Source organism: Salvelinus alpinus, chromosome 18 (assembly GCF_045679555.1).
Source record: "Salvelinus alpinus chromosome 18, SLU_Salpinus.1, whole genome shotgun sequence".
Classification (NCBI taxonomy): Eukaryota; Metazoa; Chordata; class Actinopteri; order Salmoniformes; family Salmonidae; genus Salvelinus; species Salvelinus alpinus.
In genome coordinates, this window is record NC_092103.1 from 12450523 (window position 1) to 12478319 (window position 27797).

Here is a 27797-nt window from a genome sequence, read left to right on the forward strand (position 1 = left end):
AAATATGTCAATCAACTTCATTACATTATCTTTTGACAAATATTCCATGTATATATGTATAGGTATATATGTTTTGCATTGTTGGGGTGTACCAAATGTAATGTGCTTCTGAATGTCTAAACAAATTCTTTCCCACTGGATCAGGGTATTATTCAAACTCATTGCGGTCTGTTTAATCTAGCCTTTCATTTGTAATCATGCAGCCTAGACAACGTGATGGGCTTCAATGGAGACAGTTGAATAGCAAACAGCTTTAATTGTGTAATACTGTGTTGCCTTGAAAGCATTTAGACGTTCTTGACCATCATGCCATTGTTTGAGTGAGGCAAGTATACAGCCAAAATCCTCTTCTCCCTGTTCATAAATGACTAACTTGATTATCCATGACAATTAATTGGTTTCTACAATCCCACTCGTCGGTCAACGGTAAAGGAGTGTTTTGACTCAAGGTCAATGAAACAATCCAGGATTGATGGAGCAGAAGAGGAATATCATTCATTCACGTTTACAGGGTCTGGATCAATCTCAGGACTTTGGCTCTAAATCAACATTCCCTATCATGAATAAAGCCAACCTCTCCCGTGCCATCATTTCATGTGTATTAAGCTATACTGTAGATAAAAGTTCAAACACCACCGTGTAGCTCTGTTGATAGAGCATGCTGCTTGCAACACCAAGGTTGTGGAGTTCAAATCCCACGCGGGACCAGTATGAAAATGCATGCACTACTGTAAGTAAAAGACAGGTGTCATATTTATTAATAGGTATACAAGAAACAGTAAAACTCACATGTTGACATAAGGACAAAGACAAAACACATTGCCAAGATAGTGTGCGTGCAGAAGAAACAAATAAGAAGTAGCTTTACAAGAAAGCAATATATATATATATATATATAAAAAAAAAGAGTAGCATGTAGATCTGCTGGAAGGTCTGTATCAAAACAGGATGCTTCCTCTGGTGTTACCTGGTCATTCATTAAAAAGTAAAACATTTAAAATTAATATTAAAGTACTGCATGTCTAACATCTAAGGGGCTCTACCTTTAAAAAAAAAGTATCAAACTCGTGCAATACCTGCCCCGGACAGCAGAATATTAATCACTGGTAAACATGGCTTTATGACAGTTTCATCCACACCTTTACTATTACAATACGTTGCAAGTTCTACTAAGAGTCCCTTTTGACCAATCCACTTCCATGCAGGTTGTATAAAATAAGTATTACTATACATAAAGGCAGAATTTGTTAGATTTCGAACAGCAACACCAATTAGCTCAAATTAGATGCGTCAAGACATCAAAGACTTGTCCGTTGAAGCTTGCGTTACCTGAAATGCTCACTGACCATTACAAAACACTGGCCGTATAGCCAGGTGAAGAGTGCCAAGTGGACAGAACACAACCTCTGAGGAGTGAACTGTGCACGCACCTCTTAAAACGTGGGGTCCTTTGCTGTGGAATTGAAAACTGCGTCACTTGTCTTTTTGGACAGCGCACTCTGGAGGGAATGAAAGACATATTTCAGTAACTGATATCATAACCTCCCCCCCAAAAAAGCACTGTTGGAGTAGAAAGTGAGGAAAAACTTAGGTCAACATTTAACTTAGTGGATTCGGAAAGTATTCAGACCCCTTGACTTTTTCCACATTTCGTTACGTTACAGCCTTATTCCAAAATCTATTTAAAAAAAAAGTTCCAACGCATCAATCTACACACAATACCCCATAATGACAAAGAAAACAGGTTTCAATATTTGTGCAATTCTACAACAAAAATACAGAAATATCACATTTATAGAAGTATTCAGACTCTTTAGTCAGTACTTTGTTGAAGCACCTTTGGCAGCAATTACAGCCTTGAGTCTTCTTGGGTATGACGCTACAAGCTTGGCACACCTGTATTTGGGCAGTTTCTCCCATTCTTCTCTGTCAGGTTGGATGGGGAGTGTCGCTGCACAGCTATTTTCAGGTCTCTCCAGAGATGGTTGATTGGGTTCAAGTCCGGGCTCTGGCTGGGCCACTCAAGGACATTCAGAGACTTTACATTTAGCAGACGCTCTGATCCATAGCGACTTACAAGAGCAATTAGGATTGAGTGCCTTGCTCAAGGGCACGTCGACAAATTTCACCTAGTCAGCTCAGGGATTTGAACCAGCAACTTCTCGATTACTGGCCCAGCCTAGACTTTGAGACTTGCCCCGATCCGGTCTCGGAGCTTTACGGACAATTCCTTTAATCTCATGGTTTGGTTTTTGCTCTGACATGCACTGCCAACTGTGGGACCTTATACAGACCGGTGTTTTTCCAAATCAATTGCATTTACCACAGGTGGACAATTTTAGAATAAGGCTGTAACGAATAAAAATGTGGGAAAAAAGTAAAGGGATCTGAATACTTTCTGAATGCACTGTAAATTCATTATTGAAGTACACAGTGACACAGTCTTAAGGATGGTCTTACAGTGAAGTCCGAGTATAGTTTAAAAGGCTGGTCTAACAATATATAAATTGCAGGAAATTTGATTTAAAACTAATATTTTCTCTCCACCCCATGACAAAATGTGTAGAATTGCAGGAAATGTGATTTATAAAAGAGCAAAATGTATCTGCAGACAAGAGGGTTGTAGAGTTTAGTTTAAAAGGTTAGTCTTACAGTGAAGTCAGAGTATAGTTTAAAAGGCACAACTAACAATATATGATGATCTATGAGAATGTATGAATTGCTTTTGTTTTGTAAAGTGCCATGTTTATTGAATTTATGTAATTGGTTGACTATAGAGCTGAGAGAAAAATCCTACACAAATATTTGTAAAAAAAAATAATTAACAGCTGGTCTTGAAGTCAGAGTATAGTTTAAAAGTCTGGTCTCACAGTGAAGTCAGCGTAGCTGATGTCAACAGGTTGTTTCCTCTCTGTACTGTTGCACTCAAGCAGGGGCGTTCTCTGACTGCTGCTGCTCTCCAGGGGCCTCATTTTCTGCACAGCCAATGAGTGGACACAAACAAACACGGCACATCAGAGTCAACAAACTGAACATGCAGCACACCTTCTCTGCTTACCTATCGAATCCACCTGAAGTATTATACACTGCTCAAAAAAATAAAGGGAACACTAAAATAACACATCCTAGATCTGAATGAATGAAATATTCTTATTAAATACTTTTCTTTACATAGTTGAATGTGCTGACAACAAAATCACACAAAAATTATTAATGGAAATCAAATGTATCAACCCATGGAGGTCTGGATTTGACGTCACACTCAAAATTAAAGTGGAAAACCACACTACAGGCTGATCCAACTTTGATGTAATGTCCTTAAAACAAGTCAAAATGAGGCTCAGTAGTGTGTGTGGCTTCCACGTGCCTGTATGACCTCCCTACAACGCCTGGGCATGCTCCTGATGAGGTGGCGGATGGTCTCCTGAGGGATCTCCTCCCAGACCTGGACTAAAGCATCCGCCAACTCCTGGCCAGTCTGTGGTGTGGCGTTGGTGGATGGAGCGAGACATGATGTCCCAGATGTGCTCAATTGGATTCAGGTCTGGGGAACGGTCCATAGCATCAATGCCTTCCTCTTGCAGGAACTGCTGACACACATGAGGTCTAGCATTGTCTTGCATTAGGAGGAACCCAGGGCCAACCGCACCAGCATATGGTCTCACAAGGGGTCTGAGGATCTCATCTCGGTACCTAATGGCAGTCAGGCTACCTCTGGCGAGCACATGGAGGGCTGTGCGGCCCCCCCAGAGAAATGCCACCCCACACCATGACTGACCTACCGCCAAACCGGTCATGCTGGGGGATGTTGCAGGCAGCAGAACGTTCTCCACGGCGTCTCCAGACTCTGTCACGTCTGTCACGTGCTCAGTGTGAACCTGCTTTCATCTGTTTAGAGCACAGGGCGCCAGTGGCGAATTTGCCAATCTTGCTGTTCTCTGGCAAATGCCAAACGTCCTGCACGGTGTTGGGCTGTAAGCACAATCCCCACCTGTGGACGTCGGGCCCTCATGGAGTCTGTTTCTGACCGTCTGAGCAGACACATGCACATTTGTGGCCTGCTGGAGGTCATTTTGCAGGGCTCTGGCAGTGCTCCACCTGCTCCTCCTCGCACAAAGGCGGAGGTAGCGGTCCTGCTGCTGGGTTGTTGCCCTCCTACGGCCTCCTCCACGTCTCCTGGTGTACTGGCCTGTCTCCTGGTAGCGCCTCCATGCTCTGGACACTACGCTGACAGACACAGCAAACCTTCTTGCCACAGCTCGCATTGATGTGCCATCCTGGATGAGCTGCACTACCTGAGCCACTTGTGTGGGTTGTAGACTCCGTCTCATGCTACCACTAGAGTGAAAGCACCGCCAGCATTCAAAAGTGACCAAAACATCAGCCAGGAAGCATAGGAACTGAGAAGTGGTCTGTGGTCACCACCTGCAGAACCACTCCTTTATTGGGGGTGTCTTGCTAATTGCCTATAATTTCCACCTGTTGTCTATTCCATTTGCACAACAGCATGTGAAATTTATTGTCAATCAGTGTTGCTTCCTAAGTGGACAGTTTGATTTCACAGAAGTGTGATTGACTTGGAGTTACATTGTGTTGTTTAAGTGTTCCCTTAATTTTTTTGAGCAGTGTATTTCTACATCTCTTTAATAGAATTAATAACTTGGAAAGAGATTAGATTCTAAAGACAAGTTTTGATTTCGCTGTCAATACTGTGTCTTTCACAAGCTAGGTAGACTGGAAAGTGGCTTACTGCTCGAATAGGCAAAACTCTATAACAGCAATCACCTAGTGGTTGTCTTAATAGTCATCGCGCTATATAAATGGAAGATGTTCACTATCCAAGTTGGATATAAGTGTGCATGCACAAGAACCAATGAACCAATGATGGTCCACAGTTTGGAGTGAATGCTGGGTGTGTACCTGCATCTGAACCTGGGAGAGAGGAGGCTTGCTGCTGGGCACACGTATGAAGGTGCTGGATGACCGCACCCTGGTAAGCTGGCTAGGAGTCTTCTGAAAGGGCTATGTGGGTCAAGGTCATGTAAGACTAGTGACACATTTCTTAAATGTTCCACCTATGTAAGGTACTTAATGAGAGATTCTTACATTACGCAATTATATCAAAATAAGTGTTACCACAATAATAAAGTGTCGAGTTGGTTTCGGAGGCCAGTGAACTAGTCTCATAAGGACCACTGTAAGTGCTAGTTACTGTACCTTCTACAGCTACATATCTGGATTTTTTTTTTTTTTTACAAAATCGCAATATTATGTTTGTGCTAGTCAGCTGTCCCTGTACCAAAACTACAGTATTTTTCCTTCGTAGCTTGTCCGGACCCTGGCAATTCCCAGCCCTAGTACCTTTCTGATCTTGTTGGGGGTGGGGCCGTTTATCCCTCCATGGGCCCTCTTAGTGGGAGTTTTGAATGGAGTCGTCATCTCCCCCTTCTTTGATGTCTGCAACTTCAACACAGAGACAAACAAAGCCTCAGTCACAGACCAGTCAGTAACAAACAATCAGTTCCCCAGAATGGTCATATCCCCATTTCTCAGCATTGCCATTCGGCAGTTACACATGTTGACCACAATACTCTGTAGAAGTCTATTTTAATCTAAGTTCAACACAGCAAGTTTTAGAATTGTTCTTTTGCACATGGGAACAGAGATATGGCTTTACGATAGTTTGTGATGAAAAACAGTCACCTTGTAAGAGAGATTTACACAGGTATCAAAACATTATGCCAGAGTAAGTCTAGACGAAACACAGCCCTTCATTTAAGTGTTTTTCAAATCCCCTATGGGAAAAATGCATGGTGGAAAAACAATTGGAACCAATTCCCTGTTTGACTGCTAGGGTTTATGGGGATTATGACTCATACTGTGGTAATCTATGGGTGAGAATTAGGAGGGGCTGGACTTACGGCGGCACGTTCACTTTTCTCCTTGTCCCTCTGCTGCTTGTACTCCTCCCATTGGCTGGAGATGTAGGTCATGACTCTCCGGCCCTGAACCAGGAAGGCAGAACCCTGGTCCTTCTCCCAGGCTTCAACCCCCTTCTTCAGCTCTTCCTCCAACTGGTCACATCACATAACAGGGAGAAACAACGTCACTTTTCCTTTGTAAAAAGCCTTTACACACACCTCTCACTGGCATTTACAGTGCATTTGGAAAGTATTCAGACCCCTTGACCTTTTCCTTATTTTATTTACGCTACAGCTGTATTCTAAAATGGATTAAATAGTTTTTTCCCCTCATAAAATCTACACACAATACCCCATAATTAGGGATGCACGATATATCGGTGAACATATCGGAATCGGACAATATTAGCTAAAAATGCCACCATCGGTATCGGCTGATGTCTAGTTTAACGCTGATGAGCAAAACCGATGTCCAAGCTGACGTGCATACCTATATAACGTAGGTAAATGCCGTAATCACGCCACGTAAAATCTGGCGCTACACGTGCAACACAGCATTCACAACCTAGCCCACAATGTCTGAGGTGTGGCTCGAGCAGTCAACGAGTCGAACAGTCATTTGAAAGAGTAAGAAAACTTTAGCGAGACAAATCAAAAGGCAAAATCCAAGATTATGGAATTCATTGCCCTTGATAATCAACCGTTTTCTGTCGTGAGTGATATTGGCTTTCGCCAACTGGTCGAGCACCGGTACACACTACCAAGTGCGCTATTTTTCAGATGTTGCCCTATCGGAGTTACACAGTAATAGTGTCACTGCTATTAACGTCAAGACATACATACTATGGAATGCCGTTTGGGTCTTTGCATGTCAAAAAAGATACAGTAGCACTGTCAAAGCTGTACAAAAGTCTGCAAACTAGCAAACACCGGCCACGAACGATGTGTTTACAACGCCATTGTGGAGAGGTTGGAGTCTGTTTGATTGAGTGTGTGGACAGGTGTCTTTTATACAGGTAACGAGTTCAAACAGGTGCAGTTAATACAGGTAATGAGTGGAGAACAGGAGGGCTTCTTAAAGGAAAACTAACAGGTCTGTGAGAGCCAGAATTCTTACTGGTTGGTAGGTGATCAAATACTTATGTCATGCAATAAAATGCAAATTAATTACTTAAAAATCATACAATGTGATTTTCTGGATTTTTGTTTTAGATTCTGTCTCTCACAGTTGAAGTGTACCTATGATAAAAATTACAGACCTCTACATGCTTTGTAAGTAGGATAACCTGCAAAATCGGCAGTGTATCAAATACTTGTTCTCCCCACTGTATGTACAATTGTGCGCAGCCCTATGGGACTCCCAATCACGGCCAGATGTGATACAGCCTGGATTCAAAACAGGGACTGTAGTGACGCCTCCTGCAATGAGATGCCGTGCCTTAGACCGCTGCGTCCATGTGTGTGTGTTAACTACTTAACTGTGCTAGAATGCTTAAAAGGCCGCTAAAATTTTAAATATCGATATCGTGTTTTTTAGCAAGGAAAATATCGGATATCGCTATCGGCCAAAAATGTCATATCGTTGCATCACCACCCATAATGACAAAACATTATTTGCAAATGTCTTAAATACAAAACTGAAATTGCACATTTACATAAGTATACAGACCCTTTAATCAGTACTTTGTTGAAGCACCTTTGGCAGCGATTACAGCCTCGAGTCTTCTTGGATATGACACTACAAGCTTGGCACACCTGTATTTGGGGAGTTTCTCCCATTCTTCTCTGCAGATCCTCTCAGGCTCTGTCAGGTTGGATGGGGAGTGTTGCTGCACAGTTTTTTTTCAGGTCTCTCCAGAGATGTTTGATCAGGTTCAAGTCTGGGCTCTGGCTGGGCCACTCAAGGACATTCAGAGACTTGTTCCGAAGCCACTCGCTCATTGCCTTGGCTGTGTGCTTAGGGTCATTGTCCTGTTGGAAGGTAAACCTTCACCCCAGACTGAGGTCCTGAGTGCTCTGGAGCAGGTTTTCATCAAGGATCTCTCCGTACTTCGCTCCGTTCATCTTTCCCTTGATCCTGACTAGTCCCCCAGTCACTGCCGCTGAAAAACATCCCCACAGCACGATGCTGCCACCACCATGCCTCACCATAGGGATGGTGACAGGCTTCCTCCAGACGTGACGCTTGGCATACTGGCCAAAAAGTTCAATCTTGGTTTCATCAGACCAGAGAATCTGGTTTCTCATGGTCTGAGAGTCCTATAGGTGCCTTTTGGCAAACTCCAAGCGGGCTGTCATATGCTTTTTACTGAGGAGTGGCATCCGTCTGGCCACTCTACCATTAAGGCCTGATTAGTGGGGTGCTGCAGAGATAGTTGTCCTTCTGGAAGATTTTCCCACCGCCTGAGGAACTCAGGAGATGTGTCAGCGTGAGAATCGGGTTCTTGGTCTCCCAGACCAAGGTCCTTCTCCACCGATTGCTCAGTTTGGCCGGGCGGCCAGCTCTAGGAAGAGTCTTGGTGGTTCCAAACTTCTTCCATTTAAGAATGATGGAATTTCTAAATGCACTGTATACGTCATTGGCATTTTACACCAGACTACAACTTCAAGGACACCACCATATAAGCAGCATATGAGAATGACCTTGAACCGATCTTTGGATGCTCCAGTGAGCGGTTGTGAATAGAAGCTGTGGTGATTTAACGCTGGACTGCAAAGTGCCTTAATTTAGCAGGAGTTTGTTTGATTACCATCATCAACCATGTCTGTCACTTTTCATAAACATATTTTATATGTAAAAATGTAAAGACTATAATTTCTACAACTTACAGATTTTAAGCAGGTAATTGTCAGAGATGAATGAAAGGTATTTGCCTTTCCTTCAGACTGTAAAGCCAACCGCCATACAAATTTATAGAAGGACATGACTTAAATCAAATGAAGTCTTACCTTTGGCAGCATCTTTTGAACTTTGACCTTCTCTTTGGCCTCTTTAAGAAGGGCTCCTCCTCTGTTGGAGAAACGGTTTGGATCATTGGCCTTTTTCTGCAAAGGGAAGTTTCAGTAATAGATTATACATTTTCTTGTCAAATTATATAGAATAACAAAATTAGCAACACACTGAACTTGTATCAGAAAATGAGCAGATTGTTGTCTAGTATCTACGGTCGATTTTTTGTTGTTGATGCAGCAAATCTAAAACAGATCACATTAGGGCTGACCCCATTTAGTCAACTGGTTGATAGGCTATTGGTTGACCATCAACCAGTCAACTACATGGGGTCAGCCCTAATGTAATCTGTTTAGGATTTGCTGGAAACAAAAACAAAATATTCAGTGTATTCGGGAAAGTATTCAGACCCCCCTTTCTACAGCTTCTTACGTTATAGCCTTAATCTAAAATGTATTAAATAATTTCTCTTCAATCTACACACAATATCAAAGCAAAAAAAATGTTTTTGTTGTTGAAATGTTTGCAAATTTATTAAAAATGCAAAACTGAAAGTACTGTTGAAGCAGCTTTGGCAGCAATTACAGCCTTAAGTCTTCTTTATGACGCTACAAGCTTGGGACACCTGTATTTGGGGAGTTTCTCCTCTGCAGATCCTCTCCAACTCTATCAGGTTGGATTGGGAGCGTCGCAAAAGTTATTTTCAGGTCTCTCCAGAGATGTTCGATCGGGTTCAAGTCTGGAGGTAGCCAGCTATAAGTAGAGTCTTGGTGGTTCCAAACTTCTTCCATTTAAGAATGACGGAGGCCACTGTATTCTTGGGGACCTTCAATGCTGCAGAAATGTTTTGCCACCCTTCCCACAGGTCGGTGCCTCCACACAATCCTGTCTCAGAGCTCTACGGACAATTCCTTCGACCTCATGGCTTGGTTTTACCCCTGTCAGGTGTTATATAGACAGGTGTTTGTCGAGTATCATAAAGCATCTGAATACTTAGGTAAATAAGGCATCTCTTTTTTTATTTGTAATACATTTGCCCAAAATTTTAACAACCTGTTTTTGCTTTGTCATTTTGGGGTATTGTGTGGAGATTGATGAGGAAAAATTATTATTTAATCAATTTTAGAATAAGACTGCAATGCAAAACAGCAATACAGCCTTGCAGACCTTTGGCATTCTAGTTGTCAATTTGTTGAGGTAATCTGAAGAGATTTCACCCCATGCTTCCTGAAGCACCTCCTACAAGTTGGATTGGCTTGATGGGCACTTCTTATGTACCCGGTCAAGCTGCTTCCACAACAACAAAATAGGGTTGAGATCCGGTGACAATGCTGTCCACTCCATTATAGACAGAATACCAGCTGACTGCTTCTTCCCTAAATAGTTATTGTAACGTTTGGAGCTGTGCTTTGAATCATTGTCCTGTAGGAGGAGGAAATTGGCTCCAATTAAGCACTGTCCACTGAGTATGGCATGGCATTGCAAAATGGAGTGACAGCCTTCCTTCTTCAAGATCCCTTTAACCTTGTACAAATCTCCCACTTTACCACCACCAAAGCACCCCCAGACCATCACATTGCCTCCACCATGCTTGACAGATGGCGTCAAGCACTCCTCCAGCATCTTTTCTGCATCTGACGAATGTTCTTCTTTGTGATCCGAACACCTAAAACTTAGATTAGTCTGTCCATAACACTTTTTACCCCCAATCTTCCTCTGTCCCGTGTCTGTTCTTTTGCCCATCTTAACCTTTTTATTGGCCAGTCTGAGATATAGCTTTTTCTTTGCAACTCTGCCTAGAAGGCCAGCATCCCGGAGTCACCTCTTAACTGTTGACGTTGAGACTGGTGTTTTGCAAGTACTATTTAATGAAGCTGCCCGTGAGGACTTGTGAGGTGTCTGTTTCTCAAACTAGACACTAACATACTTACCTTATTGCTCAGTTGTGCACCGGGGCCTACCACTCCTCTTTCTATTCTGGTTAGAGCCAGTTTACGCTGTTCTGTGAAGGGAGTAGTACACAGCGCTATACGAGATCTTCAGTTTCTTGGCAATTTCTCGCATGGAATAGCCTTCATTTCTCAGAACAAGAATAGACTGACGAGTTTCAGAAGAAGGCACTTTGTTTCTGGCCATTTTGAGCCTGTAATCAAACCCACAAATGCTGATGCTCCATATACTCAACTAGTTTAAATCAATACAACAGTTTTCAGCTGTGCTAACATAAATGCTAAATGGTTTTCTAATGATCAATTAGCCATTTTAAAATGATAAACTTCAATTAGCTAACACAACGTGCCATTGGAACACAGGAGTGACGGTTGCTGATAATGGGCCTCCGTACGCCTATGTAGATATTCCATTAAAAAAAAATGTTTTTAAAAATGCAGTTTCCAACTACAATAGTCATTTACATCATTAACCATGTCTACACTGTATTTCGGATCAATTTGATGTTATTTTAATGGGCATTTTCTTTCAAAAACAAGAACATTTCTAAGTGACCCCAAACTTTTGAACGGTAGTGTATATATCATTTTTGTACAAAAAAAAATAAAAAATACATATGGTACACGAGACACCGTCTGATTCACGCCAGTCTCAGTGGACTAGTCCATTGCGGTAGTATCACCAGTAGTACATTTAGCATTCTAATCTACAACATTTGTTTAATTTCTATTAATGCAATCAATATATTATTATTACTGTCTTTTACCTTTCTCATTGTCGGAGTGGACACGTTGTTTAAGGACCATACAATCTAGGCTACGCTTATGAGGAACAAGTTTTGGTTTAGTTCATACCACTAACGAGTTGTCAATTTATTAATTGTCTTTTGTTTGTAGCTCTGAGGACAGACACCGGATTATGCAGAGAAATAGGCCTAGGCTACCTGGCCTGCGTGCAAATGTAGGCCTATAAAACGTGCCCATTTGGGGATCTGATAGTATTTCTGATTGTCTTAACTCACCACCACTGTGGAACTTGTTATTGGTTTGGCAATGCCACTGTCAGCCAGAGAAATATGCCGAGAAGGATTATCACCACAGCAAGCAAGATACTTGGAGTCAAAAAGACAGGCCTGGATGAGATCTTTAAGGTCAGGGCCCTCCGCAAGGCTCACAAAATCATTTTAGACCCAAGCCACCCCCTGTACCCGGACTTTGAACTACTCCCCTCTGGGCACAGGTATAGGGCACCCCTCAGCAGGAAAAACAGAACCAGACAATCATTTGTGCCAGGTGATATCCCTCCTAAATAGCTCGGGCTAATGTTCCTATAGACTCAGTAAGGCCAGCAGGCTAGTCTTTAAAAAACATTTTTTTTATTGGTATGTAACTGTTATGAAAGTTGTATTGTCAATTTTGTTTAGTATTTAAACGCCACTTTAAAACATGTAAATGACACTGCAACAACATTTCCCCATGGGGACAATAAAGTCAGTAAGAACTTCTAGGTCATTTTTTCTTCAACTCAAACAGCAAGTAAACAAAGTTTGTTTTTACATCCATTGAGAAAGACAATAGCTCCTCAACTTAGCCTATTTGAAAAATTTTCCAGCTCTTTCAATAACCACTTGTGCTGTGATCCGGTGGAAACGTTGTAAAATAGGTCTACCTGATTACTTCTCATCCCTTGCGCAAATTGTCTACAACTGTGCGTCCACAGCCGTGTCTGTCTGGAGCTAATTGGTGTGGGAAACTGAGGGCCCACAATATTTTATTCAATATTGCAAGTTTGCTAGCGTGAGCTTCAGGCCGGACCAAGTTGATACAGTGTTCCTTGCAGACAAACCATGCATAGCCAATGTTATTTATAGGATATTTATTTTTAGTCAAGATATTTTCTATCTGCAGGCTTCTACATTTTATTTGTTAGCTTTATGTAGGCTATTTTATGTCTACAGGCTATTACCAGCAACTTCAGGAGCTTAACTGCAGAAAGCCAGCAGCAAGGGGAGGAGGGTAGGCTATCGCTATCTCTGGCTCCCTCGAGTCATTTGTGTCTTAATTATTTCATCACTGTGCTTAAAACATAAGACAAGCTCATTAGCCTACATATAGGCTAGTTGATTTCTATATAGGGAAAAATACACCTTTTTAAATTTAAACCAATCGATTGGTCGAAAGAAGTCAAGATCTTTTGTTGTTGCGGACAGTCCTAGATGACATGCACCAAGTAGTGCACAATTTTACAAAATGTTGCAATTTCATTCACAAACATAGCTTGACCGCAAATACCAGCAGTACCTCAAAGTCCTGAAAGAGGGCCCAGTACTTCTCCCATCTCTGCAGGGCCTCCAGTAAGGGCTTTACCTGGTCGTAATAATTCTTCACCTTCAATAGCGCAGCATCATGCAGCGCCAACAACTCCTCTGTGAAGTTATCTAGGGAAAAACGGATTGGTTCGATCAGTATGTACAGTGGGGCAAAAAAGTATTTAGTCAGCCACCAATTGTGCAAGTTCTCCCACTTAAAAAGATGAGGCCTGTAATTTTCATCATAGGTACACTTCAACTATGACAGACAAAATGAGGGGTGAAAAAAATCCAGAAAATCACATTGTAGGATTTTTAATGAATTTATTTGCAAATTATGGTGGAAAATAAGTATTTGGTCACCTACAAACAAGCAAGATTTCTGGCTCTCAGACCTGTAACTTCTTCTTTAAGAGGCTCCTCTGTCCTCCACTCGTTACCTGTATTAATGGCACCTGTTTGAACTTGTTATCAGTATAAAAGACACCTGTCCACAAACTCAAACAGTCACACTCCAAACTCCACTATGGCCAAGACCAAAGAGCTGTCAAAGGACACCAGAAACAAAATTGTAGACCTGCACCAGGCTGGGAAGACTGAATCTGCAATAGGTAAGCAGCTTGGTTTGAAGAAATCAACTGTGGGAGCAATTATTAGGAAATGGAAGACATACAAGACCACTGATAATCTCCCTCGATCTGGGGCTCCACGCAAGATCTCACCCCGTGGGGTCAAAATGATCACAAGAACGGTGAGCAAAAATCCCAGAACCACACGGGGGGACCTAGTGAATGACCTGCAGAGAGCTGGGACCAAAGTAAAGCCTACCATCAGTAACACACTACGCCGCCAGGGACTCAAATCCTGCAGTGCCAGACGTGTCCCCCTGTTTAAGCCAGTACATGTCCAGGCCCGTCTGAAGTTTGCTAGAGAGCATTTGGATGATCCAGAAGAAGATTGGGAGAATGTCATATGGTCAGATGAAACCAAAATATAACTTTTTGGTAAAAACTCAACTCGTCGTGTTTGGAGGACAAAGAATGCTGAGTTGCATCCAAAGAACACCATACCTACTGTGAAGCATGGGGGTGGAAACATCATGCTTTGGGGCTGTTTTCCTGCAAAGGGACCAGGACGACTGATCCGTCCATCAGCAAGGGCATTGAAGATGAAACATGGCTGGGTCTTTCAGCATGACAATGATCCCAAACACACCGCCCGGGCAACGAAGGAGTGGCTTCGTAAGAAGCATTTCAAGGTCCTGGAGTGGCCTAGCCAGTCTCCAGATCTCAACCCCATAAAAAATATTTGGAGCGAGTTGAAAGTCCGTGTTGCCCAGCAACAGCCCCAAAACATCACTGCTCTAGAGGAGATCTGCATGGAGGAATGGGCCAAAATACCAGCAACAGTGTGTGAAAACCTTGTGAAGACTTACAGAAAATGTTTGACCTCTGTCATTGCCAACAAAGGGTATATAACAAAGTATTGAGATAAACTTTTGTTATTGACCAAATACTTATTTTCCACCATAATTTGCAAATAAATTAATTAAAAATCCTACAATGTGATTTTCTGGATTTTTCTCTCTCATTTTGTCTGTCATAGTTGAAGTGTACCCATGATGCAAATTACAGGCCTCTCTCATCTTTTTAAGTGGGAGAACTTGCACAATTGGTGGCTGACTAAATACTTTTTTGCCCCACTGTATGTGTATTTTGTCTGTGAGAGTGAGATTTCATAGTGTTGTTCTACTCACTGTCACAGAAGTGGGCATTGAAGGGTTCCCTCTGCTCAGGGCCCAGGGTGCACTTGTCCCAGAAGGTCACTAGTTCCTGTCTGACCTTTTCAATCACATCCTCCAGCCTGGTCTTCTGCAGGTCTGTCAGACGGTACACCTCCCCCTGCCACTGGACCGTACAACATGTTCAGGTTCAGTATGAAGAAAAAGGAAAACAACGCTCAGAAACAGTGATACGAGGAGGTACTATAAGAAACACGTTTTCCCTCAGTGGTCCCCAATGAACATTACCCGGGTAAGAACTGTCTCAAACACTGTGGGGTACTAGCACCATCTCTGTTCTGTTCCCTTGTTAGCTAAGTCCGGGGCAACATTGTAGTCATAGTGTAAGGTTTACTGTTTTGAACAGTGGTGTGTGGTATGCATGTGAAGCGTTGTCCAACACAGTGGTGAAGGAGGAGAGAGTTCCAACCTGTGTGATTTGGTCAGAGAGGGTACCCTGCACACTCTCTTGGAACACATTGCAGTCTTGCTCCAGCGCATCCAGACGATTCCACAGGCACATGGATTGTTCTTTCAGCTCAGCTAGAGTATTTGTCAGTGATTCCTTCTTGACCTCCATCTACACAAAAGGATACAAATACTATTGGCCCAGACCTAGAGGTCACATCAGATACACTAAAAGACTACAATATAATATTTAAGTAATCATTAGTAGCGCAGCTAGATTATTTTCAGTACCTGGGAGAGCAGCAGTTTGAGGGCTTTGATATTTTCATGAGTGAGCAGGAATATATCCTCGTCGTGGCCCACAGACTCTTTCTCCAGGCTAGTCTCTGGTTCATGACCCATCTCCTCCATCAGCTTCCTGATGTCCTCACGCAGACCTGAGAACACCTTTGCACGACTCTTCTACAGGATGGAGTGACAAGAGTTTAGATTTTTCTCTCTCCAAAATACCAGTAATGAGCAGTTATGACAAATGTACAGTTTTGAATAATAATGTTGCTTTTTAAAGACAATAGGAAGTTCAACATGACATTCACACTAAACCCAAATCTTCAACATGGCCTGCAGCCATTACAGTACCTTTTCCTCGCTGAGGGTCTGGATGTGCTCCCGGAGCTCCTGTAGCTGCGTGCGAGATGGCATGCTGCCAGTGGGGATGTAATAGGGGGTGACGCACAGCTCCACACACAGTTCCTTATCCTCCTGCTGCAGTCCGTGTAGCTCCTTCAAACGCTCCACCTTCTCCTTGGTCAGAACCTCCACACGCAGACGCAGGTTCTTCTCAATCTGGAGGACTGTCAGACCCTCCTCCATCTGACAGGTGGACAAGTTGGAGACCAGGAGGTTAGTACAAAGGAAGGGAAGGAGTCAAGGAAAGGAAGCAGCAAACAATGTTGTTGAGGTTGATTATAAAAAGCCTTAAAGTACCACTTACTTTGTTTGGATCCATTGACATTTCCAGGCACAAGGTATCCAGCTGTTTTTGAAAAGTGATGATATTGGCCCGGATGCGGTGCTTCAAGGCTTCCTCCTCAGTGATCATGTCATTCAAAAGGCCCTTAGGAAAATAGTGTCATAGAGTTGGTTAATTAACTACTTGACGAGGATTCAGTAACATGCAGTTCATCTGAATATACTGTTTTCTAAAGCCTCACCTCAATGTGTTTCTTCACCGTCTCCATTCGCTCCACCCTCTGCTCCTCCATAATGCCTATGCTGTCCCAGATGCCCACCAGCCTGGCCATGGCATGGTTTATACCCGTCACTAGCGAGAAAGCCAGGGCTTCACTGCAGAGATGAGTGACAAGACAATCACATTTGGTAACTTATGCTGGCTAGGTAGCCAGCAAACATATAACTAGTTATTTTGAACACTTTGTTCACTGCCAGACTAGCTCTGGTCCAAGCGCATGCGTTGGATCTGCACTACAACGGATGGACCATAATAACTAGTTTGGCGGTTCCGGCAGAGAAAGGTTCGTCAGCAAACATTACTCTAGCAACATCTTTACTTTGGCGAGTAGCAGAAGTATGTAAAAGCCTGTCAATATTAAGGTGGAAATCCATCTAGGGGTGAATGTAAAAATAACACCCCGGACCAGCGCTAACACACAGTTGGCTATGATACCCGTAGTATCAAAGATTAGCGTTAGTCCTCTGTTAGCTAGCTACCAACGGTTTGAACATTTCCCCTATCTCGGGCAATGCTGCAATGTCATTAGCTATTTCTATTGCGAAAGCAACTTCTAATTGTAATCAACCAAACACTGATGCAGCTAACTTTAACTAGCTAAGTTAACTGGTACGACCAAAGATTTTGTATAACTGTGGTGCTAACTGTCTGTACTAACGTTAGCATGCTTTAGCAAGCCAAGTCAACTTGAACTTACCTCCTCCGACTTGACATAGTTTCCCCCGACAACAATAAAGGAAAAATAGGTAGCTGTTGAAGAATATCAATTATTTATACAAAAAGACGTAGATGGCTGGCTAGTTTCATTTGTCACTACAGCGGTGCGAAAGCAGTACCCTTTCAGCTGCTTGTGCCAAAAAATTCAAAAAATATGTCCTTGTTCAAGAAGCGCTGTAATAGGCTATTCACTCACCAATGGCACTCCCATTTTCTCACTTTGGTCAGGAGGCTCTCTGCCGCCATCAAGTGGACAGTAGGCTACATTGCATTTTCACTTCAGTACTACAGAAAGTAAGTCAAAATACTTTTATAAAATTACGCCACACGCCATATCAATGTTATTTGTTGGTAGAGGTTGCTGATTCGATGGATACACATTAGTCTATGCATTCAATCATGTTGAATAAAGAGTCAGGAAAGCTCACATTGTAATCAATGTCTGTAGTGCTCTGGAGTGATGTTTGAACCTGCAATATGAAAAGTCAGCATAATTCATGCCAATGATCAAAGTAAACGATTATTTCTGTCAAACTGACACAGCAAATTGTGAAATGACTAAACGGTAGTAAGCCTGTAATGGCTGAGCACAGAGGAATTGTTCCATTGCTGCATTCTGTTATGTTGCCAGTTAATCATTGACACCCGCTGTCAAGTGAATTGGCAACTGAAAAGGACTAACATTCAATATAACTTCATAGTCTCAAAATCATTAGTAATTTAAATTACACATAGCTAGTATTGTAGTAGTTTATTAAACAATGAATTTACTTATACTTTATACAATACCGTTGTTTCTATTGATAACTAAGATGCACAGTATATAAAAAACATTCAACCACCAACAACTGTACAAAGTAATATAAAATACGATTTTAAGAATAATTTGATAAGATACCAAACTTTAAAAGTTCATCTGAAACATCAACTTCTATTATAAATCTTTAGATACCAGCACCTTGTTGGGATAGAAACTGGAGTTTGTGTGTTACAAAATAACTGGTGAAGTCACCATCAACATATTATGGTGAATCTGTCCTGGTCAAACTCAAAAGGAAACATAAAATAGATTGATTCTCCCTTGATTAGTAATTGGATGGTCAATCATAAATCCCCTATAAAACATCCAGTGGATAGCATTATCACTGACACATTCATCACTGTACAAAAGCTTGCTAGTTTTATTATTCAAATAACACTCCCCCCCCCCCCCCCCACACACACCATTAGCATAATAAACAAGATCCTTCTGTTTAAGCTAGAGATATTGTTTTTTTGCATGGGCTGCGTCTCAATCCACCTGTGTTGGTCTTCCGCATCTGTGGTGGGAGGAGGCAGAGTTACAGCGGTGTTTGTCCGACCAGGAGACATCCCCCCCAAAAATAATCTGAAGTCGGTGCCACTGATGTGCCAACTTCTGTCTGTAGCGTCCGAATGGTTGACCCCACCATCGAAAGCTGAGTCTTTCATGAACGCGTACATGTTGGTTGTTTAAAATCAAATTATACCTACAGAAACCAGAGACCTTCCTCCCTTCGACAGGAAGAAGGGGGCGAAGGGCACAAAGCTTCCAAAGCATTTAAAAAAAAAATTTTATCGAGCGCATGGGGGAGAAGAGAGTGCTCATCACGGAGGCAGACACCAGCGAGGGCACAGGCACATGGCAGACACTTTCATTACAGGAATCATGAGGATAATGCACTTTACTGTTTGACCAAATCGTTTAGCCGCGCAAAAAATAGGACGTTTTGAGTCAGGTGACAATGTACAACTTGCTCTTGCTACGTTTATAAACACCTTTCCGTTTTTTACAATCCATGATCTTGGCTGTATAACTTATGACAGAGTCGGAGAAGGTCTCTTTGCTGATGCCACGTTTGACCTTGAATGTGAGTTTGCGTGACCTCAGCCCAGCCGATCAGAAAAGCGGGCCGGCCCTTGCCCACAGAATAACCAAAGGCACATTTGATAGAAATGTGAGTTATAGATTTGTCATTCTTATTGAAAGCAAGTCTAAGAAGCAGTAGATCTGTTCTATGAGCGCCATTTCTATGCTTCCCGTTCTTACATTTTGTTTTTGTGTCTTTTACTTTCGGTTTTATACACCAACTTCAAACAGCTGAAAATACTTTTATATTTTTGGTTATGGAAAATATATTTCACAGATTGTACAATGATTCTCTACACTATACTTGCTTATTTTGTCACAAACTGAAATTAGGTGAACTATTAGAATTTTAGCAACCAGGAAATGTTGGAGAGATTTCTGCTTAGTACATATTTAACCCTTTACACCTATATGGATAGTTTCTAACAGAAGAAATATAAAAAGTATATGCATGACCATGGTATCAATTGAAAGAAATGATCAGACCAAAGGTGAGAACACAACAGTTCACCTGACACAAGACCAAACAAATCCAAACATTACGCTGTTGATTTCATGTGCGTTTTACATTTACTGTAGTTTTCGCTGCATTTGTTGATAACGAATACACTCAGTAACATGATACGAATATTCATAGCAATTTTGGGGTAGGTGCAAACATTATTACAAGGGTTTGAGTGAGAGGTCTAACTGGTGTCTTCAAGTGGACACACACCTCTCCAAACTCTGCACAGTACCTAAGTAATTTCAATGCACTTTTATGACACAAGGAAAGAGCCTTCGACTTAAAGGTGCTTTTTTGAGGGCTCCTAGCTTTGCCGTTGAGGAACTGAAGCAAGCACACTTACAGTGTTTTGTTTGGAACACAGCCCTGCGTCCCCACCATCACACAATTACTGTTGTTGTTCCATTATAAATCCCAATCTGGGTCAGGTGGGCATCATTTGAAAGCTTGTTCTATTGCCAACATGACTAGTTATAAAATATGATCTTACAGTGTTCGGCTTTCACAAGGCACTTCAGACAAACAGATTGTAATTTTGGTGCGCATAGAATGGAGTCATTCAAGTGTGTGTTCCGCAGCAAATTTTCTTCACAATATGACAAACATTCTGTTCAGGACAACCCAGGGTATGACGCTTGTCATCCTTGTAACTGTACATCAAATATAGCTATCATAATTGTTGATACTGTAAATTACATCAGTTTTCAAATATGGAAATGTGAAGTGAACATTTGGACTTATGGGTGTGTGGTTTGCTTGTATGACATCAAAGCAGTATTTATTATAATCCTCCATGTGTCATCTGTCAGAACACATCGACTCCTCTCAATTTACAGCATCCCCACACTCAGACCACAAAAATGTTGCTTAACTACTAGCCCAATTATCAGGAGAGATTGGGGGCATCTTTTTGTTGTGCGTGGTACACATGTTTAGAACGACTGTCTGTTGAATCCCACACAGGGCTGTAAAGTGAGCTGTAAAGTAAAGAGCTTGAGTTCTGACATTATATATAGTACATTACTGTACATCCACTGCATTCAGATGTAGGTGCTTATGAGTGACCAAATCTGCCCTTTTCAACCTGTATAGGGGATGACAGAGGCTGTGAGTGTGAAGGGCTACCAGCCCCATGGACCGCCGGAGATGTCACCTTTTTGATTGTTTTATTTGATATAAAAAAAATGTTGTGTGTGTGTCAATTTTGACCAAGCCACCCAACAAAAAAATTGTCCAGCCTATCTCGCATTTTCCAGAATTGCCAGATGGCCAATCCATCCCTGACCAGAGCCATTTATTTACATATCCATTTATTTGGATATATACGGCTCTGGTCTACACCAATGAGTCACCAATAAATGTAGATGTTGCCCTGTCATTGGCAAATTGAACTGCAGCGTGTACAGTATAGAATGACAAGCGTTCCATGTCTTTGTCAGCCTTCCCAAAGAAAGAGCCTTGTCTGAGAGAATCTACGACCGTTGTATTACAGCTTGCTAGCAGCACTGTGACACCCACCTCCTTATAGTCTTTAATGATCCCTTTGAAGGTTTGCATCCCTGTGGAGTCTACGAAGGGCATGGCAGAGCAGTCTAAGATGATAGTGTGGAAGTCAAGTTCTCTGGACACCAGCCCTACATTCACCTCTCCCTTAGTCTTGTCGTCTCTCCCGGCTTCCTTCGCTGCCATTTTTTCAGATTTTTTCTCTGCTTCCATCCTCCTGGTCATCTCCAGGAAGGGTTCCACGCCCACGGCCTTGTACAGCGACTTCAGGAAGAAGTTCTTGTTTGCATAGTAGAGCGGGGCCTGGAAGCGGAAGATCTTCACTTTAGGGAGGGACATGAGGTTTTCATACTCCTCCAAATCCTCGTAGTAGACAGTGCCATGGACCTGTCCCAGCAGAGAAACCTTGGGCTTCTGGGTCTGGACGATGATACAGAGCATAGAGAAAACGACCCCAACCACCAGCCCCATCTCCACACTGATCAGAGCTGAGGCACTCATAGTCACCATCCAGACAACAGCGTCCATCTTACTGACGCGCCACTTACTGGGCACGTCTCTGAACTTTCGGAGAGCTCCCCTCAGGCTGACGATGATGATACAGGCCAGGACGCACTTCTGGAGGGAATAAAAGAAGGGGGCGAAGAAGAGCAGGACCAGGAGAACGACAAAGGCACTTACAATGCTGGAGACCTGAGTCTGGCAGCCCGTGGAGTCTTTCACCATAGTCTTAGCCAGGGCAGCACTGGTGGTGAAACAGTGGAAGAAGGATGGGATAATGTTACAGAAACCAATGGCCAACATCTCCTGGTTGGGCCGGACGGTGTAGCCGTTCTTCTTGGCAAACATCTCAGAGAGGGAAACCGTGAAGGCAAAGCTGATCACAGCCAGTGGGATGGCATCGAAGGTCACCCGGGGCATCAGACCAAAACTGGGCACCTTAGGGGGGATGAAGCCTGTGGGGATAGCACCAGAGACACTGGAGTCGTACCGTCCGTGGAAGTCTACAAAGTGGGACACCAGTGTAGCGCCCGCCACCACTACCAGCTCTGTGGGCAGAGGGATCTTCAGACGATCCTTGTAGCGATCTTGGAGCTCCTTCCCCAACACCAGGACGGAGATGCAGATGACGCTGGTGATGAGGTCACAGTAGTTGGTGTTCTGGATGTTACTGAAGATATTGATCCAGGTGACCACCACAGTGCCGTAGCCCTGGTGGCGAGGGATCTTGAGCCCCAGTAGGTACTTGGCTTGGACGGTGAGGATGGTGAACGATGCGCCTGTGGCGAAGCCGTCCAGCATGGGAGCAGAGAGGTAGACGGAGACGAAGCCCAGTCTGAACACAGCCATCAATACCTGGAAGGAGGCAACCATGTTTATCAGATAGTTAATTTAATCTAATCTAAAGGTCAATATTCAGCACAGTCATCTTTGATGTGAGGTAATTTATGATGTTTAGGACATGGGTTATCAAGTCTAACTGATTTACATATGTTCCACTACATGTTGAAATCTGTTCCACTACATGTTGAAAGCAATTATGAGAGTGCTGAATCAATCAGCGTAGTTGAAACTGTACCTGGTAAATCCCAGCCAAAAACGTCAAGGCTGCTGCGATGCTGATGGCATAACATTCTTTCCCACACTCCATGCCGAAGGCGCCTATTGTCAGGTTGGCGGCTGAGCTGTCTGAGTCTCCTGTTACATTTAAGAATCCATCTACGGTGGCTGCTTTGGTGTCATCCAGCTCGAACCCTGCCATATACACCTCTCTGTCCACAACCTGGCCCACCATGAGGCTCATAAGACTGAAGATGCCTACAGACACGTGCCTGGAGGTCCCCATGAAGAAGTAGATGATGTTGGCGAAGAAGGAGGTGTAGAGGCCATAGATAGGGTCCACTCCAGCCAGCAGGCAGTAGGCGATGGCCTGAGGGACCAGGATGATGCCTATGATGAGGCCTGACATGAGATCACCCCAGATATACTCTTTCAGCTGGTACTTGGGAAGCCAGAGCACCACAGGGAAGAACCCAGTCAAGGTGTTCTTGACCCTGGGCACAGAGCAGGACAGGCTACGGCTCAGCTTGGTCTTCAGAAGGGTCATGGGCTCTTTCCGCTGCCGGACCCTCCGCTCCAGGTAGGGAACTTCTGTGACCTTGGCTTCCTCCATGGCCTCTGAAAGGAGTGGGTTGTGGGGGTGGTGGTGGGGTGCTTAGCTGAGCTCCTGGAATGAATCAGACAGAGAATCTTCACTCATCATGACACTCTTTGATCATTAGATAGTGTGTCCTCCCCGAAGGAAACAATGATTAAACACCTTCCCAACTAGCATTTGAATTCAAGGGGTGTTGCATTACTCATAGTTCTCTCGTTAAACTTTGATGCATTTATTATATCATTGAAACTGTAACAGAGGTTCAGTCAAGTAGTGATTTAGTGAAAATGAAAACATTGAAAAGAAATAAACATGTCGGGATCTGTGAGAGATTACAACAGAGTAACTGTTGTTACTTTGACGTTGTCTGCATCTGGGTCTTACCTGAATGGTGATAACCGTGGCAACACTTACTCAACGACCACAGTGAAAATATACAGGTGTCTTAGGCAACCCATCTATCAACCCATCTCAGATTGCCCCTTAATTCAAAGACAAACGCAGACAATGTATTGACAAACATTCTAAAACTCCAATATATTTTAAATGCGACCTAACCGGAAATATCAAGCATCAAAGCATGCCTCTAATGATATCAGTAGAAAGAAAGAAATTCCTACATTTCCCACTGTGGACAGTCTGAACATCTCTAGATTGAGATGAATGAGTGATCCAGACATTCACCATAGATCTCATCATGTCTTATCATGTCTTCAGAAGCCTAAACTATGCAGTAGATAACTGTCCCACTGGGCACACACTGGGTGAATCAATGTTGTTTCCACATCATTTCAATGAACTTAGGTTGAACCAACGTGCAAAAGACGTTGTGCCCGGTGGGATGATAACCCTTTACGGTAGCAGTAAACAGAAGATTAAGTCTTATCGTGGTGTCCCATCATAACCTCATTACAGCTGTCTGATGGGCTTTGATTCCTGCTTCTTCTTCTTGTACCAAAGTCAACACCCACCCCTCATGTATTAACTGCACTAACGGGACTCAAATAGTAATAGCAATTTTAGGTCAAAAATCATTTTTAGACCCTCCTCTAGATGCTCTATGTTTACCTGTCTTAAAACACATTAAATGCATGAAATGGCACACATAGGTTACAAACGTAGGCTACTTGTTATTCTACCAATGTTCAGGCTGAGGCAAAACATTAACTCACCCACACTTCGTTCTGCCAACCCAAAGAGGAATGCAAATTTTGTGTCAAAGTTCTGTAGTCAGGAACATGTAACCTACAGGTACACCTAAAAATAGTCACCGCTATCAGTGTTCTCCCTCACAGCCAACATGTGAGTGTCACATGCTCTCTCTCTACTTTTCTCTTCTCCTGTCTCTCCTGTCTCTCTGGCAGTGTCATACACATGCCTCTCTTGCTACCCCGGAGTAGAATGACAAAAAGGGTGTTGTCGCAAGTCTATGTTGGATGAGTATAGCGATAAGGGCGACCCTTGTCCTGACACTGATCATTGCCATAGGCTGGACAGCGTGGGGGGGTGGGGCCAATGTCTCCTTTTGGGTTGTCCATAAAGTGGAAGCAAGGCCTCCCTTGGCAATCTAGTTAGGTTCCGGGCAATAGGGTAACAAAAGTCAATCGTTTACTGGCTGGTGTGGCTTATCTATCTGTTAATATTCAGACCTAACCTGGGATCTGGTTAATTTTCGAACTGAAACTGAAGAAGAAGGGTCACAAACGGAAACAGAAGAAGAAGGGTCACAAACGGAAACAGAAGAAGAAGGGTCACAAACGGAAACAGAAGAAGAAGGGTCACAAACGGAAACAGAAGAAGAAGAGTCACAAACGGAAACTGAAGAAGAAGGGTCACAAACGGAAACTGAAGAAGAAGGGTCACAAACGGAAACTGAAGAAGAAGGGTCACAAACGGAAACTGAAGAAGAAGGGTCACAAACTGTTAACATGCAGTAGTTCCAGTTGACACAGTGACCTGGTTTGGTGATTGTCTTACAACACAGCAATAAGATAGGGGTTCGTTCACTATTGACTTGACACCAGATTACTGATCCCTGTTCTCAGTTTATTATGTATTACATACATTAATACATCTGTCATCATGTGTCAAATATGGAAATGTACATGTTTTTTTAGAACTAGATTTTATTTGCATTTGACTGAATGTCCTGTTTCCAGAGGCCTAGGGTTTAGTAAGGTTTGCCTTTAAAGGTAAATACGTGTTCACACATTCTTTTTTACTTCTACATTGCATATTAGTCATCATTAATGAACTACTAGATTATGAGTTGTGTTCCTGGTTTCTAGCTATGTCATTGGCTAAGACTTAGCCAATTAAGCCATGGAGCACATCACTCCAAATTTGCTATATGAAGTCCCATTGTGCTCAGTGTTATGGTACAGAAATCGATCTGTGACTAGCTAATAGTTCCTGTCTCGTGACCTGCAGTGATGTCATATCTGTGGACCCAATATTAAAGAATGCCCGAGCTTGAAATCACATGTGAAATCCCATTGTGATATGGCATGACTCCAGGGTGGGATCACAAGACAGACTGTGTGTCGTCTGGTCTTTCCACTATTGTGCCATGAGGGAGAAGTTGTACAATGGCCCTTGACATAATATGCAGATGAATTAAGTCAAACGTTGTCCAGTGAGGTCTTGTGAGATGTGTGTGAATTGATTTGTGCCAGGTCTTGGCATACACCATAACTTATCACTCTGTTTGACCAGTTTAGTTGAAACATACCCTCCAAAAGGTCTGGATCATCAATATGAAATAGAAGCGGTGTAAACATAATAAACTACATGTATGGAGTAATCTTTGTGTGTAGAATGATATTATATAGCCTTTTATAATGGAATAGCTTACATGCAAACTAAAGAGGGCTTTTTCACTAATCAGTTATTCACTTCGTCTAGGTTTTTGCTTTGTTTGGCTGTGTGTGAATGGCACCATTGTTGGTGGGCTGAAGACGTTGCATTCTAACAGGCTTCAGTAGAGTAACAGTACTAAATTACTGAAATGTGTATATTGTTATTGTTTCATGTGCAACACAAGACTGCTCATCATCAGTTTGTATACCATTCATTCCAGACAAAAAAATACCTATTGAAAAACCTATACAGTGTATTTGGAAAGTATTCAGACCCCTTCACTTTTTCCACATTTTGTTACGTTTACAGCCTTATTCTAAAATGGATGAAATAGTTTTTTTCCCCCCTCGTCAATCAGCAATGACAAAGCAAAAGGAGGTTTTTAGAAGTGTTTGAAAATGTATAATAAAAAAAATAATGAAATATCACATTTACATAAGTATTCAGACCCTTTTACTCAGTACTTTGTTTAAGCACCTTTGGCAACGATTACAGCCGTGAGTCTTCTTGTGTATGACGCTACAAGCTTGGCACACCTGTATTTGGGGAGTTTCTTCCATTCTTCTTTTCAGATCCTCTCAATCTCTGTCAGGTTGGATGTAGAGCGTTGCTGCAAAGCTATTTTCAGATCTCTCCAGAGATGATTTATCGGGTTCAAGATCAAGGCCACTCAAGGACATTCAGAGACTTGTCCTGAAGCCACTCCTGCATTGTCTTGGCTGTGTGCGTAGGGTCGTTGTCCTGTTGGAAGGTGAACCTTCACCCCAGTATGAGGCCCTGAGAGCTCTGGAGAAGGTTTCATCAAGGATCTCGCTGTACTTTGCTCCATTCATCTTTCCCTTGATCCTGACTAGTCTCCCAGTCCCTGCCACTGAAAAACATCTTCACAGCATGATGCTGCCACCCCCATGCTTCCCCATAGGGATGGAGCCATGTTTGCTCCATACGTGATGCTTGGCATTCAGGCCAAAGAGTTCCATCTCCGTTTCATCAGATCAGAGAATCTTGTTTCTCATGGTCTGAGAGTTCTTTTGGCAAACTCCAACCGGGCTGTCATGTACCTTTTACTGAGGTGTGGCTTCCATCTGGCCACTACCGTAAAGGCCTGATTGGTGGAGTGCTGCAGAGATGGTTGTCCTTCTGGAAGGTTCTCCCATCTCCACAGAGGAACTCTGGAGCTCTGTCAGAGTGACCATCGGGTTCACTGGTCACCTCCCTGACCAAGGCCCTTCTCCCTCGATTGCTCAAGTCTGGCTGGACTGCAGCTCTAGGACGATGTATTGGTAGGTTCCAGACTTCTACCATTTAATGCCTGATGCTGAAGTCCACTGTGTTCTTAGGGACCTTCAATGCGGCAGAAATGTTTTACTACCCTGACCCAGATCTGTGCACTCGACACAATCCTGTCTCAGAGCCTTACGGACAGTGCCTTTGACCTCATGGCATGGTCATGGCTCTGACATCAGCGCCGTCATCCTGTGAGACCTCATATAGACAGGTGTGTGCCTCTCCAATTTGCATACCGCCCCAACAAATCCACAGATGATGCAATCTCTATTGCACTCCACACTGCCTTTTCCCACCTGGACAAAAGGAAC

General features: G+C 42.9%; 2 protein-coding genes across 8 annotated transcripts; both read right to left on the bottom strand.

Moving 5' to 3' along the window:
• Nucleotides 1-731: 731 nt before the first annotated feature.
• LOC139543786 (protein regulator of cytokinesis 1-like) lies at nt 732-17472 on the bottom strand. 7 transcript variants are annotated; one of them, XM_071350198.1, is made up of 15 exons: nt 17267-17471; nt 16532-16664; nt 16312-16434; nt 15957-16190; nt 15609-15779; nt 15340-15489; nt 14886-15036; nt 13122-13258; nt 8871-8966; nt 5922-6074; nt 5362-5463; nt 4921-5022; nt 2871-2975; nt 1431-1499; nt 732-967 (listed from the first exon to the last, which is right to left on the bottom strand). In XM_071350198.1, exons 1-14 carry the CDS (start codon nt 17281-17283, stop codon nt 1434-1436), a joined length of 1740 nt encoding a protein of 579 aa, XP_071206299.1. In that variant the 5' UTR covers nt 17284-17471; the 3' UTR covers nt 732-967; nt 1431-1433. The 7 variants fall into 7 exon arrangements, with proteins under 7 accessions (XP_071206299.1, XP_071206301.1, XP_071206300.1 ...); XM_071350200.1 differs by having other exon boundaries at nt 732-1499; nt 4921-5010; nt 17267-17472; XM_071350199.1 differs by having other exon boundaries at nt 732-1499; nt 4921-5013.
• A 550-nt stretch (nt 17473-18022) lies between these two features.
• On the bottom strand, nt 18023-26135 carry LOC139543788 (sulfate transporter-like). Its single transcript, XM_071350204.1, has 3 exons — nt 24513-26135; nt 22762-23409; nt 18023-22538 (listed from the first exon to the last, which is right to left on the bottom strand). The coding sequence occupies exons 2-3, from the start codon at nt 23353-23355 to the stop codon at nt 21015-21017; spliced, it is 2118 nt and encodes a 705-aa protein (XP_071206305.1). The 5' UTR covers nt 23356-23409; nt 24513-26135; the 3' UTR covers nt 18023-21014.
• Nucleotides 26136-27797: the final 1662 nt, after the last annotated feature.